General features: G+C 47.7%; 4 protein-coding genes across 4 annotated transcripts; 1 reads left to right on the top strand and 3 right to left on the bottom strand.

The window, feature by feature from the left end:
* Window positions 1–4373: 4373 nt before the first annotated feature.
* B0J16DRAFT_19119 (WLM domain-containing protein) lies at window positions 4374–6273 on the bottom strand. Its single transcript, XM_046122798.1, has 2 exons — window positions 5996–6273; window positions 4374–5942 (listed from the first exon to the last, which is right to left on the bottom strand). The coding sequence occupies exons 1-2, from the start codon at window positions 6126–6128 to the stop codon at window positions 4648–4650; spliced, it is 1428 nt and encodes a 475-aa protein (XP_045989046.1). The 5' UTR covers window positions 6129–6273; the 3' UTR covers window positions 4374–4647.
* Window positions 6274–6938: 665 nt separating this feature from the next.
* Window positions 6939–9638, bottom strand: B0J16DRAFT_19088 (sulfate transporter family-domain-containing protein). The gene has a single exon (XM_046122792.1). The coding sequence runs from the start codon at window positions 9451–9453 to the stop codon at window positions 7033–7035; it is 2421 nt and encodes an 806-aa protein (XP_045989045.1). The 5' UTR covers window positions 9454–9638; the 3' UTR covers window positions 6939–7032.
* A 1218-nt stretch (window positions 9639–10856) lies between these two features.
* On the top strand, window positions 10857–13024 carry B0J16DRAFT_278583 (rab-GTPase-TBC domain-containing protein). The gene is made up of 3 exons (XM_046123843.1): window positions 10857–11612; window positions 11668–12470; window positions 12522–13024. Exons 1-3 carry the CDS (start codon window positions 11058–11060, stop codon window positions 12643–12645), a joined length of 1482 nt encoding a protein of 493 aa, XP_045989044.1. The 5' UTR covers window positions 10857–11057; the 3' UTR covers window positions 12646–13024.
* Window positions 13025–13115: 91 nt separating this feature from the next.
* On the bottom strand, window positions 13116–15353 carry B0J16DRAFT_19066 (hemolysin-III related-domain-containing protein). The gene has a single exon (XM_046122787.1). It carries the CDS (start codon window positions 15076–15078, stop codon window positions 13585–13587), a length of 1494 nt encoding a protein of 497 aa, XP_045989043.1. The 5' UTR covers window positions 15079–15353; the 3' UTR covers window positions 13116–13584.
* Window positions 15354–16334: the final 981 nt, after the last annotated feature.

Below are 16334 nucleotides of genomic sequence, written 5' to 3'. Positions count from 1 at the left end.
CGCTAGGTACTAAGCTACCTACTGCATCCACACTGCACAGTAATGCCACAGGGTCCATTGTGGAGGGTCTGAGTGATGGAAGTGAATCAAATTGAATCCTTTTCTCCAAAGAAAATGTCTGGGGCTGAACCCTTGTCTCTCATCTCGTTTCTGCTCATCTCGAAATTGAGGCTAACAGCCACTATGCATCTTGGCTTATGTTGGTGTTGATATCCAAATATTGTTGAGTCGACTATCGAAGCCCGTCAACTCGACTCGAGTTCCCGACTCGGACCCCTTGTTTGTGTAATGCTCAACTGAGAAGGCTGTATGAGAATCAGCAACTCCTTGCCTATCGCTATCGACACACACTCCGAGACTCCGTGACAAAGATTGCCAGATCTGACGTGGACAAGCAGGTAAACGTCGTAAATGCTAACCCACACAATGCAAAAGCGACGATCTGTCTTTCCCTCATGTTTCGTTGAGGGAGGGTAAATACGTTGAGTGAACATTGATTCTGGTATGAGACAAAGACTCACCAAAGTCTACATAGGTACTTGTTTCCCTTTCTCATTTAACCATTCCTTCCATGATGCTGTTGCATGGCCATCTCGGAAGGTCCCATGGACCAGAGCTGGACCAATGTTGATAGGAAAGTACCGTACCAAAGCGGCAACGAAGAGGAAGGTGGGAAGGAATGGCGTTGTAGCGTTGACAGAATGCCACTGCCTAGCTCTACAACCCAAAATAGCACTGGCTGGTGCCTTTCTCGTGCTTATCACAAACGTCTCAATACACAGCACCCTCACTTTCACGTGTAATTTTACCGCATCCAAACATGATGTCTGTTCTCCTCGTCAAAGCTACTATTGCCCTTGACAAGCTGTCAAAGAATTGAAGGCGATTTACACGTCAGCTACCAACCACTGACCACTCTCTACGACTGTGGTCCGATAACACAGCAACGAAACTATGGGTAGATCGAATTCAGGGTGCAATACGAATGAACCGCCACTTTGACCTTTCAGCGTCGTGCTGCACGGGCTGTTGCTCCTACAGCGGCTAAGGGCACGGTGGACCTCGATGGTCCCTGCCTAGGGCTCTGTGCTCAATGTCCAGATTCCTCCCCGGCATCTGCGGCTTCAAGCATGGGCCTGTCTGAGCGGTGCCTTTACTAGCGCTGTCTGGCCGACTGCGGAGAAAACGGGTCTGCAAAGGGACCGCCCCGAGAAGCCAATCCTAGAGCGGAAAAGGCCCCTCGTAGGGCACCCTGCAGTATCCACAGCGTAAACGATCCATTACCACCTGGCATCGACGTCACCCCCAAATGACGGTTTGCGTTTTTTGCGGGGTAATTCGAGTTGAGACGCCAATTCAGCCATCTTTCAAGACAAACTCACCAGCAATTTTATCCTAGGGGCTGCGGCTTTGCCGCCCAGGTACAGTTTCTCAGTCAACGAGATGCAGCAAGTGTTGAACAGGCATGGGAAACATCCTCAACCTTAATCTTTTCGTGTTTGAGGATACACCGATAGACGGCCGAGTAGCCAATTACTATCCTACGATTGATCTCTCCACTAGCTAGCCACCAGCTAGTTACATATGCAATTTTGGTCATGATTGAAGATAAGACTAAAGAGTGAAAGATGGTCCCAGATAACCAGACGATGCACTCGAGACAGTGCAACTCTTGGGAGTAGGCAGAGTCACCTTCGTCAGATGACCAAGTGTTGATCTAGCACGTAAACGCCATCAACAGTGGTGGGAAAGAGATCGAAGGCCACGATGATATGCGACGTAACTCAAACACAGAAACGAAACACCATAATCGGCATTCATCTTAGCTCAGCTTTTGAGGGTGGAGAGATCCCCCCATCCCTTATGCGATTTGGGTTCATTATCAATTGACACCTCGACTGTTGTATCTCATCCAATCCTTTTCAAGCCATTGGCAGCGCAGCACACCTCGCTTCCCTTGACATGACTCTCTTCAAACCTTGAATCGCGCACGGCCTGGCGTCTGGCCTATTCTTAGCGCCTAGCATTTCAGATCAAGTGATGGTTGTGATGCTAAGATAATGGTGGTATGTAACCTCGAACAACGAAGACATGATCAGCACCTCTCGGGAGATTTAACACGATGATACGGTGCGCGGCAGAGTCGTCATCATATCACCATGTCGTTCATTTCCCATCATTCATAATATTGCTGGCAATGCCTGCTGCAGTCTGCAACCTTTCCATTTCGTTTGGCATTTGGGCTGGGGATTTGTAACAGCCACTGTTTAAGGTATGTTGATGAACATATCCATCCTTTGTTGCATGCTTGGTTTTGTTCCGGCACCTCTCTCGATATACGTTATACATGATGACTGACACTTTGTAGTTTACCTTTCTCATGTCCTGTTTTGCCTTCGGCTGTATGACGGACCACGACTCGGTGTGTCGCAGTTAATAGCAACAATGACAAACCCGCCTCGTGCTATAAATTGTTAGCCTCTGAGATTCCACTAATGCCACGTTATTCGGGAGGACTGAACTCAGAGTACCTACGCACGGTTAAAAACCCATGTCCCAAACTGAGAAAGCCAAGCAAAGAGGCCCTGGTCTAAATCTCCTAAACTATCTCATCAGCAGCCAATCATGGACTGCGGTTCTTACCCCGCGTCTGGACACATGCTCCCGCGACCGGTTCACGGCATCCTCGGCCGCTGAGATGCATTGGTGCCCTTGGCTTGACCTCGACAACCTGTCTTGGACTGTTTTGGGCAGGTTTTCCTAACCCTCGACACCCTCTTCATCTTCTAATGTGTTGTTGATGCTACTCACCCAATCCTCCCTGACATGGTTTTGTTGATCAATGACTACCGACTGAGCCCGGTGGTTCTTAGTAGGATCTCCGTGGACCACAATGCTTGTTTGTGCTAGCATCTGGGCTATGGCGATTTTCTTGAGACAGTATTCCTATCTCTGAACATACGGACATTTTTCACAATCAGTCTTGATAGCTCCTGTCAATCTTGGCTAACCACACCACCAAGAGATTCGCGAGCTTGGTAGCGGCCATGGCTTGCCTATCAAATTAGATTGCCAAGGTAAGTGCCAGAAAAGACAGACAGGATGGATGGATGTTATCCACAATACTGCATCTTACAGCCCATTAGACGAAGGGTGAATTCGCATGCTGCACGGTGATAGACTTATCTAAATGATACTGTATGTTCCTGGTGGTGGGGGACAGCGTCGTCAACATCAAGCCCACCCATGTTCTGGACGGTCTGGACCTCGATGAAGCATGTCGATCTGATTCAAGTCATCCAATGATTACTGTTCTACATAACCACAGCTAAAGTAAGGTTATGTTTGTTGGTTGGTGGTTGGTGGTTGGAATTTTGGCTGCTCTTGTCATTGCCCATTTCTTGCCTCCCTCCATTCCTTTTCCTCCCCTTCTTTTCTCATCTCTTCCCTTCTTCTTCTTCAGTTCCTCCTTCATCTGTTTTCTCTTTTCTTACGGCGCAGTGACTCTCTTCTTCAGCACTGTCTTTACTTTACTACTTCTCATTTGTGATATGTCTTCCTCCTCTGTTCTTTAGTGATACTCACCGCTTTTGTTCCCAAAATGGCGTGCATATTCTTCCCCACGTCGCGTGGGTTGCCTGCTCCTATCTTGACCTGACCTTGTACTTGAACCATCGCTTGCCTCCTACTTGCATGAATTATCAACAAGACTTGTACCGGATAGCCGGCCCGCTCTCCTTCGCGCATTTACCTCCTATTTTCGCTCTTTAACAACATTCTTAACGCCATTTTGCCCTCAACCACCTTTCCTTCACCTAACCGAGTTCGCCTTACCTCGACAGATTTTCAGCGCTTCTACCATCCATTGATCTGACAACTTGCAACAAAACAACCGCCTGGACCTGATCCCACATGTAAGTGACTGCTGCTAACATGCGCAGATCCCCCGGTCTCGCCCATGAAGTAGCCCTAGATCAACCCAATTGATCGGGCATCAAGATCGCACCAACAGTCCTTACGCGCAAGACATCGCCATACTTGGCTGCGCTAGCAAGTTGTACTCTTGAACAAGTACACCACCGGCCAGACTGGTAGGACAGAAGTGAAGCTGCCGGGGTGCTAGCACTCACAAATCGTAGGTCACTTCCGAACGAGCTCCGTATAGCAGCATGACCGACATGTGCTAAGAAAGGACGCCGAGGGGATGAGTAGTTGGACTGGGTGTGACGGCTTAATCTTGTAATTAAAGAAAGTCCTCTTGATCCCTCATAAAAGCGAATCTTGTGTGGTCATCAAGACTCTAAGATAAGCAGTGAGACTGATCTTTCCAACAATTGCACCTTGATTGAACCGTCATAAACTATCATCTGGCCATCAAATGTGAAGAGAAGAATACTGACTCGTGTGCAATGTCATTCCAAGTCTGTAAACTCTAGCCTACCTCATCGACAAGATCATAACAGACAAAAGAATTTAGAGGATACTTTGTGCGAGTTTAGACTAAGCCTTATGTCATGTTCAAGATGGAACATGACATTACTTGCGGCTTCTGTAATACTCATCAACGGGTGTCCCAGTATGACCCTTCTCATACAGGAAAGACTCCATACTCCAGTGATGCAAATACATAACGATCCCATCTTTGTTTTACATAGCATCCCCTTTTCGCTTCCCACACAGCCCACACACCCCGCAATCGCTGGCGTTGCGGTACTGCGTGGTCTGACAGGCGTCACTCGAACATCGCCACGAACCAGGTGCTGAGGAATCCAGCACATTGGCGCACATCGCGCATGTAAGAACTAGACTAGGGTTGACGTACGAACACATTGAGCACGTCCCGCTAGGAACTGACTGGTCGTTTATAGAATCTGATTCTGTTGTTGTTGTTGAAGATTCCATCTGCGGTTCTTTTGTAGCCTTTGTAGCGTCTTTGGCGTTGGTAGATCTTGATGTAATTGTTATTTTGGGTCGTTCAGGCTCTTTGGATGACTCTGATTTGATATTTGTGACGGATATTGCTGGTTGTGATTGCTTCTTTTGGGCTTGAGGGTTTGTCCTTTCCAGTACTTCCGATATCTCCGGTTCGGGCGATTCTCTTTTGATACCCCTGATCATCCTCTGGAGTTCCTGCGTCTCATCTCTGGCTCCAGGATCATCGGCGTCCTCATCTTCACAGACCCGTACCATTCCGCGACCCTTTCCGTCTAGTAGTTTCTTTCCATCAACATCAATGGCATCTTTCGAATCTTCTCCAGGCTCATCTTCAAACTCGCTATCACTGCCAGATTCCGTTTCGTCGTCATCTTTGACGGGATCCGGTTCTTCTTTTTGCTTTTCGAAACGAGCAAGTGCTGCAGCTGCTCGGAGCTCACGTCCTCTCATGCTTCCAGCAACTCGGGGTTTCGCTTGAATCTTCTTCCCGCTTTCCAACTTGACCTTTTCCACTTCATCCGCGCCAAGAGCAACTCCATTTGCGCCAAACTTCTTCAGAATTCTCCTCTCCTTCCTCTCTTGGTAAGACAACTGAGGCTTGACCTTTCTTTTGCGTCGTGATCTGTATGTACCTCCGCAGAGATGCTCCGGCAGAACCTCATCAGCGAGAACAGTGTTCTTCTCCCACTCGCCAGTGGAAAGATTAGCCCCTCTTCCCCAGAGGCCATCTCCGGTGTACTTTTTAGACCAAAGCTCGTGCATTTGAGATGCGTATGAGTTTCGTACAGCCCAGAATGCTCGTGAATGGTTCATCTGCTTGCAGTGCGCTAGCTCATGCATCATGACCATCTGGACATAGTTGAATGGAAGCCAACGGCCGGTGCTGGGCGATTTGAGAACGAGTTGGACGACTTCTCCTGCATTGAAGTTGCGTCCGACGAATTCACGATTTGGTTCGTATTCTTCTAAAGAAGTGACGTAGAGATGGTGTTCTTTCATGATGGGACCTGACATGACCAAATTTAGTGGCAATTTGGATTTTGAGCGGAAGAAAACTCACGACATTGTGCAGCTATTCTTTCGAGAAAATCCTGGGCAATCTTCTTATCAGGACCTTCCAAAGGCTTAATAAAGACAATATTGGGATTTGGTTGCGTCTTCCTTTCGTTTAACCGTTGCCATCCGGCGACCATTTTTGCTCAGATTTCCAGGTACTGAGTGTGACTGATGCAGGACATCCACGAGATTTGGAGGTTCAATTTGCCGATAAATGAAAGAAGTCGTGTAAGAAGGCAATGAATGAATGACGCAGAGTTACAAGGAGTCCCTAGAGTGGAGTTGAACAGGGGACGTGGTGTTCCTGGTAGACGCGTAAAGTGGAAAAATGGAATCGCGAAGTCATGTGATCGGCTTAACCATTAACTGCAAGTGATAGAGCAATGGAAGAGTATTACTGCTACAACCAGGCAGGCAGGTAACAGAAAAACTGTCCTCTATGGCTTAAGCTGCTGAAATAAAGCAGCCGAAGTGCTGCTCTAAACAGACAGCATATGTAAGATAACCAAATTACTTCATTTCTTATGCTTTTGGGACCAATTCTTCTGACACCCCAATCCCAGGCATCATGATAGTTCTGGCCTCTCCTGCTGATGAATATAGTCATTGTTTACTCTTCAGCCTTCCACATACGACCAAAGCTCGTAGAGAATACGGGGTCCCGTCCGCTCCCCCATCGTCAAGCTGCGAAGCGCTGGATTAGTAGTTGGGTCGGTGACGACCAGCGAATCCCCAGTGTTGTATGTTTTTTTGGTCTTCCTGACATTGTTATCTAAAACTAGGTATTCAAGTCTCAGCCATAAAGCAGTATGCAGGCAAATATGTTCGTGGAAGCAAGTAAGTCTGGGTAGCATCGCCAACTTTGACTTATAACAAATATGGGACGATATATATGTAATCAGCGGGTATATAATCTATATCGTGTAACAAAAGAACGACTCGCTTGCTTTCTTCATGTCTGTCTATAACTAAAACCAATACCCAAACGTCTACATCAATATGCTTTGCTCTTTTCGTTTCGTCGTTTCCTCATGTATATCATTATTCTTGAACTGGTCTCCCTTCCACGTTGGCGATGGCGCTTTGCAAAGCACTCGTCAAATCCACATGGAACAACGGCTTATTCTGACCGTGAACCACGGCACCTCTTCGTCTTTGCTTCTCTAACTCTCCCGATGACATGGATCCATAAGATTGCACAGAGGGCATGCCTCCCATCAATGGCTCTTCCTCTGTAACTGGTGTAAAATCGTAATAGTCCGTTTCCTCGATCAGCGCTGAGTCTCTGTCTCCAATTTCTGCCACGCTGAAAATCGATTTCCATCTGCGGTGAAGCCCCTCTTCCTCGGGTCTGTAGGGAACTCCGAATCCTGCTGCTATAAGAGCCCGTTTGGTCCAGCGGTTGTTGATGCATGCAAAATGCCAGTCGACTCCATCAGGAGAGGCATAGGAATCAAGTTGGTTTCGTATATCTATCAATCGCTGTATAGCGGTAATGTCGACATTGTTAACAGAACTAAAATCCATAACCACCGCCTTCAATGTCGGGAGCGTTGAGTCTGGATCCACGTGAACAGGTCGCTTGGCAGATTTTCTCGGTCCTGGGTTGTTCCATGGTCGATCTCCTGGTCGATCGAATGCTTCGGGACTGCTTCGTTGGGTGTTGGACTGGATAAAGTCGGTAAGATAGTCGAGAGAAGAATTGGCGTTTGGGTAGTTAAAGCCTTCAGAGAACCTGTAGATGAAGATCCCGGGATACGGATGATCGACTTCAACTTCTGGGTTTGAGCCGTCATCATGATCGAGTGGCAGAAACACATTTCTTGCGGAAATATCCAGATTCTCCGTGGTCCCAAACTTCCCGACGATTTTGCGGTGATCGTCGCCAATGACATGATCTCCAATAACTGAGTGAACCTTGACCTTGCCCAAGAACCTGCCATGCGCCTTGAGAATCCGATATAGGAGCACAGCGCCTGAAAAGAGAACGGTGGCGTAAAGTCCGGCTTCGATATGCGCAAATATGCTAACGGTCACCCCGGTAAAGAAAATGAACACCTCGACTGGTGAAACTCTCCAGAACTGATAGATTGTGTTCGGAGGCGTAACAAGATCACCAACTGCATGGATGATAACAGCTGCAAGAGCTGCACTTGGAATGTAAAAGAAGATAGCCGTCAACAGGTATGTTGCAAGCAGAACAACCAGCCCAGTAACTATACCAGCAGCAGGTGTTCGCACGCCAGCCTTGGACTGAATTGCAGTGCGACTGAAAGATCCCGTGGATGGAAACGCCCCAAGGAAGGGCCCGATCAGATTAGCCATTCCAATAGCAACCATTTCTTGCGAGGGATCGATCGTGTAGTTGTTAACTCGTCCGAAGGATTTTGAGATGGCTATGTGCTCGACAAGTAAGACTATAACGGTTGCTGGCAGATAGGGGCCGAAGCCTGAAATCAGCTCTGTCGTGATCTTGGGCACTCCAACGTTTTGGAAACCGGTAGGCACAGCTCCTAGAATGTTGAAGAGGGGATCCTCTCGTCTGTGTCTGTTCAAAGCCCAACTGATAATCGTGTACGTCAAGATAACAAACACCGTTCGCATAGTATTGGTGAAGAACAAGAGCCTTTTATGCTTGGGATATCGCTCGGCCGCGGCCGTAAACCCCTGTCGGAAGAGGTACAGAATAGATAAGGCTGATAATCCGACGATGGCATCGCAGCTCGCCTCTCCCAAATGCTCGATCGTGTTCATAAAGACATTGTATGGCGATTCTCGAGTCGAAAAGCCGGACAGTCCAAGTAGGGCTGGTAGTTGGCCAACACAGATCGTGATAGCAGAGCCAGTCATGAAAGCTGAGAGCGAGGTAATGGAGATGAGATCCACGATCCATCCACACCTAAGCATTCCAATAACAAGAACGATAAGTCCAGCAGAAATGGACAAGGCTGATGCAATGACATGAGCTGGTATATCTTGCCCGGAGTTCTGAATATCATGAACAACGTTGCCGACAACAGTGGAAAGGACAGCAACAGGACCAATCGATATATCCTTGGATGTCCCGAATATCCAATAGATCAAAGCCCCTATGAAGGAGGAGTAAAGACCAAACTGTGGTTCCAAGTTGGCAAGCATGGCATAAGCCATTCCTTGTGGAACCACGACTGCACCAATCGTAATACCAGCGACCAAGTCACCTGCAAACCACTGCAGATTATAGTGGCTGATCCAATTTGAGAATGGGAATAATGAAACACCGTAAGTGATGAGATCTTCTTTGGATGGAATTTGTTCTTTGACCCATTCTGCTGATGTGGGCTCTGTTTCATAGAAGGAGCTACCGCTTTGTGATGAGAGAACCGATTGATCACTTGTTTCTGTGTGGTCTTGGTTTTGGTCGTCTAGTTTGATGCCGAGGATTTTAGCTAGGCCATAGCCCAGTTCCCTTTGGCCTGTCATTGTAGCTGTCGATATGTCTCTTGGTGTTGTAACTCTGTGCTAGAGATGTAAGTCCCGAAAACAAAACTCGCGAGGCTGCCAGAGCCTGCGATCAAACAAAGTATCGTTTATAATAGTCGGAACATGGCAAATAGCTGCTTGTAAATGCCCCAGCGACAATGGATCTTTGTCGAGTTGAAAGTGCCAGGTGACACTGCAACCAGCTGTTTCGATATAGAAGTGGGTGTACAGCTTATTTGAGCTGAAGATGTTGCTCTAGCGAATAAGATACCAACGGTGCTCACCTGGTGTCTGTGGTTTTAGGTCATGCCGATGACGAATATTGTAGGGGTGAAGACGACATTCAAGTATGGAGGATCGTAAGAACTGCATTATTTATTCATGATGTAAAACCTCAAAGAATCCGGGGGATTGACTTCGTAATCCGGACTATCGGCAATCGGGATTGCGTGGATACATGATAGGCTATAGAAGAGCCATAATCTTTTTTCAGGAATATTCTCCATCTTTTTTTCTGCCCAAGGATGAAGAGATGACCAACTTTTTGAAAGGAAGAATGATATAAAAATGGGTGTTTATGTTTAGCATGACCGATGTCGCAATCGCCACTTTGCCTATCATGGTAATAGTGCAACGGCCTTAGTAAACCCCACGGTCCATCACTAAAATAATCCTTGATAAGTCAGAGTCATGACATGGACTGGACTGAGATCGAAGCAGATTAGCGATAGTCTAGTATTATTAAGAGGACTATTCCTTCTAGAAACTTGTTAGGGAATTGTCCTAAACACTAGGTAGAGTAGATTGTCATAACTTAGGAGACAGTCATCTGCCTTGGCTCTTGTGTTGAAACCACGGGCAAGTTAACAGTCTAGCCTATGATAGTATGGATTAGGAGTGTCCGATATTCCTCATGATGACATATGTGACTTTGGCAGGATGATAATCATTGATATTGAACACCCAATATCTATTTCATTCTCATAACGTTCTTATTCTTGGATCAATATATATCCTTGTTAAATTGCATGTGAAGTCGGTGGATCGGCCTGACCAGCCCCGATCGCAATCTCAAAATAGCATACGCAACCAACCTCTCAATTACGTGCATTCCAGTCTCCCATGAACCAAGAAAAAGAACAAGACGTTGGGAGCGTGGCACCAAAGACATGACGAAACATCAAAAACGTTCAATATCAAAGAACCGTTAAAACTATTAGCCTTAATATATATATATATATATATATCTTTAATTAATGAAATAACTGGATGCAGGTTTAATTGAAACGCGAAACAAACACGATTAATTCATCAATTTGTCTCCCCAGCGACATCCATCTTTTGTCTCCTTCCCTCTCCTCCCTTGTGCTGTGCCCTTTCCAAGACTTTAATCAACCTCCAGCCTCCCCGCTAAGGGAAAACTAAAACTACACATTTCGATCCTTTCAACGACATCAGCCCTAGTAATAATTATCACTGGGCAGCTATATTCGACGACCTTGCCAATCATTCTCCTTGAATCTTTTGTATAATACTTCCTCCCTTCTTTGTCTTCTTATGCTTGTCGCAGCACTTTAGCGACACTCTCGAATATCACCACAGCCATGTCGGAACCTTCATCAAACTCCAACCTCAACGCCAGCTTCAAAGCGTCAATTCCCTCGCTTCCCGCCCCTGTAACGACACAACTCCAAGCCCCGCCATCGCCACGCACTCATCGCGCCCTTCGTCGTCTTCAATCCGCACATACTCTCGGCGCCCGCGCCCGCGAACAGGCCACGCCCTCCCTCATCTCCCAGCAGCGACAGCGCGACGATCAGCGTGATACCACTATCACTGCCACTACCAATCCCAATGCCAAAAGCAATGGAAGCGCCTCGCCAACAAAATCTACGCCTCCTCTTTCAAACCAGAACGTTAATCGCTCGCCCCAACGAGGCCGAGCTAATAGCGATGCCACCCCGCCTCTCGTACACCAGATGAACGTTGTTACGGCCAGCAAACGTGCCGGGAGTAAGAAGCCCGTCTTTTCGCATGGCCATTTACCGTTGCATCAGATTATACGCGAGGGGCCGACTGATGGGGATTTCTTGGGTGCTTTGGAGAGTGCGCGCTGGAAGGTTATTGATGAAGGTGTCAAGAGTGCTGAAGATGGCATGGTAAGACCAAAGACAATTCATTGCGGGTTGGTTCTTGAAACTAATAGTCTTGCAGTCAACGTTGAGAATATACGTCTGGCTCGTCCTTCTCGATGCCCCTATTCTATCAACCGACGACTACCTCGCCCTCATCCACAGAGGCGCTTCCCCGGCCTACTCCAAAATCCGTAACGACACGTTCCGTACTCTTACAACAGATCCTCTCTTCCGTCGCCGTGTCAGCGAGGCCAGCCTTATTCGACTCCTTAATGCAATTGCGTGGAAGCTCCATGACACCCGCGAGGAAACTCGCCAAAGCCGTCCCACCAGCAGCCGAGCTTCACTTCCAGGTGGCAGTAGTATCTCGGGTCGTTCTCACTCAAACGCAAGCACATCCTCTCCTACTGCTCGAAACCGTGCTCGTGCCTTGACGCTCACTACCGAAGGCTCCGAATCTGGCGCTGGCGCTAGATCGTTGGAGCCTGGCACATACGTTCAGGGCATGAATGTTTTGGCTGCCCCTTTCCTCTATGCAGCTCGTAGTGAGGCAGAAGCGTTTGTAGCCTTCCACTCGCTACTAACTCGCGAATGTCCTGGTTACATCCGTGGTGCTATGGATGGTGTCCATCGAGGTCTTGCCCTGGTGGATAAAGTACTTGCGATTGTAGACCCCAAGCTGAGCATGTATCTCACTGCAAAGGGACTTTCAGCTGAGATCTACGCTTTCCCCTCTGTTCTGACGCTATGCGCTTGTACACCTCCTCTCCCCGAAGTCCTACAGCTGTGGGACTTTCTGTTTGCCTATGGGCCGCATCTCAACATTGTTTGCATCGTGGCACAACTCACTATCATGCGGTCACAGATCTTACAGTCACCCAGGTAAGAATTATACACAGAGCTCTGATCCGAATGACTGCTAACATTCACCAGCCCGAACAAGGTCTTGAGATCGTTCCCCCAGCTCAATGCGGATCTCGTCAAATCCGTCACTATTGGCATTATCAAGAAGATTCCAGATGATGTTTATGCCGAGATCGTATCCCACGCTCTCTAATCAAGGCCAATATAATCTCGTGCTGCTTCGATAGCCCTGAGTCCCGAGATGGCACAGAGTAGAGGCACAGCATGGGCAGGGGTCTTAATACCACCTCGCGAATCGGAACCTAATCTCGAGCTGAGTCCCTTGTACAACAGCTCATAAGCTTGAGGGTCCTGCGGCGGAAGCTTTATTGAATACCGCCATTGCGCCATCCAGGGTTTTGCAACAGACAAGACTGGAGAGGCTTTGTTTTGCTTTTTTTGTTTATGGTTAATGATCAAATGCGTTATGATTGGGAGGAACATGATGGAACATGAATGATGAAAGGGTTCGTAATAGGCACTAGGACCTTCCTAAAAGCACAGATACTTGCGATGAATTAATGAATAAATATACGACTACTTGGTTTATCTATTATCTATTTACATGTGAATTGAAGCGAAACAAAGCGAAAGTGTGGTTCTGGTTCGCACGTATATCATGTCATGTGTTGGGCTTCAACACTTATTAAGCAAACTCAACGCCGGCTTACATGCATGTGATTTTCTTTTCGTCAGACGACATAAGACTTCAGCTCAGAAGTAAGTTGAAGTGCAACTTTTGTTTACCGTCACTCACGTTAAGATCGTCAAATCGTAGATACTCATTAACGTGAATGTGGAACGTGGCAGATGAACGTACTGTTCTTGATCTGCTCCCTGATAGTATCGCTGCTGGTCGAAACCGAAGACTGATGTAGCGAGATACAAATCAAGTACTCGGTCAAAGTATTGCGACTCAGGCGGCGCGGCAATCAGTTTTACCATCGATTTAGCAGAGTTGATCATAACTCGAATCAAGCTTGTCGATATGTGGCAGAGCCAATCAACTATGCGATACCTTCAATCGTCGTGGAAAGGCCCAACTAGGTGGTAGTAGGTTCGTTGACAAACGCCATTCTCATGTTTCAGCTTCTTAGTAGGAAGGGCAGCCACCCTCAGCTCGGTGGAAAGCATTGGCAAAGAATGTCTGCATGGCCGAGTAATGGAACAGGATACCTCCGAGGACAGCAGCGTGCCAGAGGTTGTGGCTTCCGCCAATGTAATCAAAGCAACCGGGGTACCATCTCTCAGGGATCTTGCTGGCGTAGACAACGGCACCTGAAAAGTAGACAAGCATTGACTTGGAGATGGGCGAGTAGAAGTCGTAAACAAAGTCAAGGCCGTGAGTCCATCCGAGCTGAACCATGGGAAGGAATCCAGTCAAAGCTAGACCGACATAAAAGGCGACACGAACCCAAGCCATGTCGGCACCATTAAACCGAGGATGCCAAGGGAGAATGACGCCACCAATTCCGAGAAAAGCTGTTAGACCCATGTAGGTATACCGGCTAAGGGGATCGCAGTAGAAAGCCGTGTATTCAGTCGTCATAATCGAGGCAGCGATCAACAGTGAGATACCAGTGTAATCCACACAGGCAAAAATTGAAATAGCATCCACATCAGCCACGGCGTTCATAGTGTGCCAAATTGTAGAGCAGACAAGTGTCAAGCAAGCCATGACGAAGAAGACTCCGGCGACAAACACGTCGGTCTTGCTGCTGAGATTAAAGTTGGCAGTATTAGGATAAAAGTAGAGCGCAATGGACAGAACCAATACGAGACCGAGCGCATGGGACCAAATGTTGACCGACTCGTTGGACAGGTCAAAGGCTGAGCGTATACAATCAAGTTTAGACTCTGTGAAGCGATAGCCCTTGTGGATGTGGGGGTTGTTGCGCCAAGGAGAGGGGAGGTCGTCATAGGATAGAAGACGCCCTTCCTTGGCCAGAACAATAGCCTGCTGAATATGTTCCTCCAGAGAGTAGGCGGCTTGAATTGCGCGCTCGATACCCTCATTTGCGACTCGACGTCCCTCGTCCATAAAAGCCTCGGCGGCGTTGGCGGCATTTGCGAAACCTTGCTCGCGCAACTTGTAGGCGCGGGTCTCAAAGTCGGAGAGCATAGTCTCAAGCAGGTCGACTCCCATATGAGCCTTTTCGTTCAATGACTCGGCGGCTTCTAAAGTCTCTTTGTATCTTGTCTCGAGGGTGTCAACCATGATGTGTAGACGACGTCTTCCGGCGCCAAGAACTTCTTCTGAGGCGTGAGAACATCTTGACCGAACAGCCTGAAGGGTGGAAAAGGTGCGCGAGATGCTCGAGTCCTTGCTGAGGTCGACATAGTTCTCGATAAAGTCGAGACGACGCTCGAGCTCCGAAAGAAACAAGTCGACCTTAAGCAAGAGACCCTCCTCGCCATCCATTATATGGCCGACAATGGATCGTCTCCTAGGAATGAAGAAAGAGTGTCGTCGCTTTCGGGGTTCGGCGTCGGGTCGGATATCAGAACCAGAGGTTGTCGCTATATTATCGCTATCACGAGCCTTGTAGGCACAGGCCGAAGTGATGGCGGTGGTAACGTCGGACATGGTGGCGGCTTAATAACTTTAACGAAATTCTGTAGTGTTTATGCCGCGACAATTGGACAAGAGAAGTACAGTAAGCTGGCAAGCGTTGTAACGCTGCAACTGTAATGTCGACGAGTAGATTCAATGCATCAAGTGATGCTGTTAATCGGTTGGTGAAGTTTGCTGGATAATTCACATGCAGAGAGAGGCTTTGTCGAGACCACGAGTGATGAATGAAGAGTGCAATTGGTTGTTGTTGAATCAGCAAGTCTCGGGACAAGTTGGGTGAGGTATGGAAGGAACCCCTGCGGTTAACTGGACGCGGGGACAGCGATAGCCGAGTTTGGTTGGCGGAAATAGTCCAGGGCTCGTTTTTTCCTCTTTCTCAGTAGGATAAGGATCTGCGAATAAGCCGGAGAGCCAAGCCTTGGTTGATGGGGAAGATGATACGATTGTTGAGGGGGGTTTCAAAGAATTAAAGAGAGTTGTGATTAAAGATTCAAGAATAGTACAGTATAGTAGAATTGAAGGAGAGAAGAATGGATGGTTCAGAGGAGAAAGGAATGAACAATGACAAGGACAAGGCGCATGATGGTTGAGAAGTCAAGAGGGAAAAAAGGAACTGGATTGATCCCAGCACCTGAAATGACGGTACGGGGGGCGGTCTTGGCGTCTCCTTGTTGGGTTACTTCAACGGACGCCACTGGGAAAACGACTGCATCGTTTATTGGGCAGCCATTTAATAAGGCAAAGACAGGATGTACTCTGGAACAATACTCATTCCATTTCTCAGCTGATAGCGATACTCACGAATCAGAGAGTTGACACAGAGAAGGGACATACCCTCCTGACCAAGACACTCTTTTGTTTCTACCAATCCAAACCCTTCCTAGCAAGACATAGACCTCGCGATTGAATCTCGTTACTTTCACAAGATAGCTCGGTAAAACCACAGCTCGCCACGGCCCGCTTGTAGATTTTGGAGGGTGTTTACTGGCGCCAATAAGACTTGAATCTGGAAACGCCGCCGATGCATCCAAGGGCTACTTGCAGCTGAGAGGTTCCTTCTGGTTGGTTCATGTTCCTGGACTAGAAGATTGAAGAAATCGACTTGAAGATTGCAGCTGAGACTGTCAGAGATAGTATTAGCTGACATTTAAGTATCATCATCATCATCATCATCATCATCTCCTAGCTGAGTGAGATATACTCTCTCCTAGAATCATTCGCAATATCTATCCGGTGGTCCCGGTGCAGAAAGGGGTCGGAGCGGGTTC

This window comes from Fusarium flagelliforme (assembly GCF_020744385.1).
Source record: "Fusarium flagelliforme strain FIESC 12 MPI-CAGE-AA-0113 chromosome Unknown B0J16scaffold_1, whole genome shotgun sequence".
In the NCBI taxonomy this organism is placed as follows: Eukaryota; Fungi; Ascomycota; class Sordariomycetes; order Hypocreales; family Nectriaceae; genus Fusarium; species Fusarium flagelliforme.
This window is presented reverse-complemented; position numbering and strand designations above follow the sequence as displayed.

Coding starts and splice junctions, on each gene's coding strand:
- B0J16DRAFT_19119 (XM_046122798.1), bottom strand. CDS start 6,128: ATGGTCGCCGGATGGCAACGGTTAAACGAAAGGAAGACGCAACCAAAT. Junction 5,943..5,995: donor AAGAATAGCTGCACAATGTC/GTGAGTTTTCTT, acceptor TGGTCATGTCAG/GTCCCATCATGAAAGAACAC.
- B0J16DRAFT_19088 (XM_046122792.1), bottom strand. CDS start 9,453: ATGACAGGCCAAAGGGAACTGGGCTATGGCCTAGCTAAAATCCTCGGC.
- B0J16DRAFT_278583 (XM_046123843.1), top strand. CDS start 11,058: ATGTCGGAACCTTCATCAAACTCCAACCTCAACGCCAGCTTCAAAGCG. Junction 11,613..11,667: donor AGAGTGCTGAAGATGGCATG/GTAAGACCAAAG, acceptor ATAGTCTTGCAG/TCAACGTTGAGAATATACGT. Junction 12,471..12,521: donor CAGATCTTACAGTCACCCAG/GTAAGAATTATA, acceptor AACATTCACCAG/CCCGAACAAGGTCTTGAGAT.
- B0J16DRAFT_19066 (XM_046122787.1), bottom strand. CDS start 15,078: ATGTCCGACGTTACCACCGCCATCACTTCGGCCTGTGCCTACAAGGCT.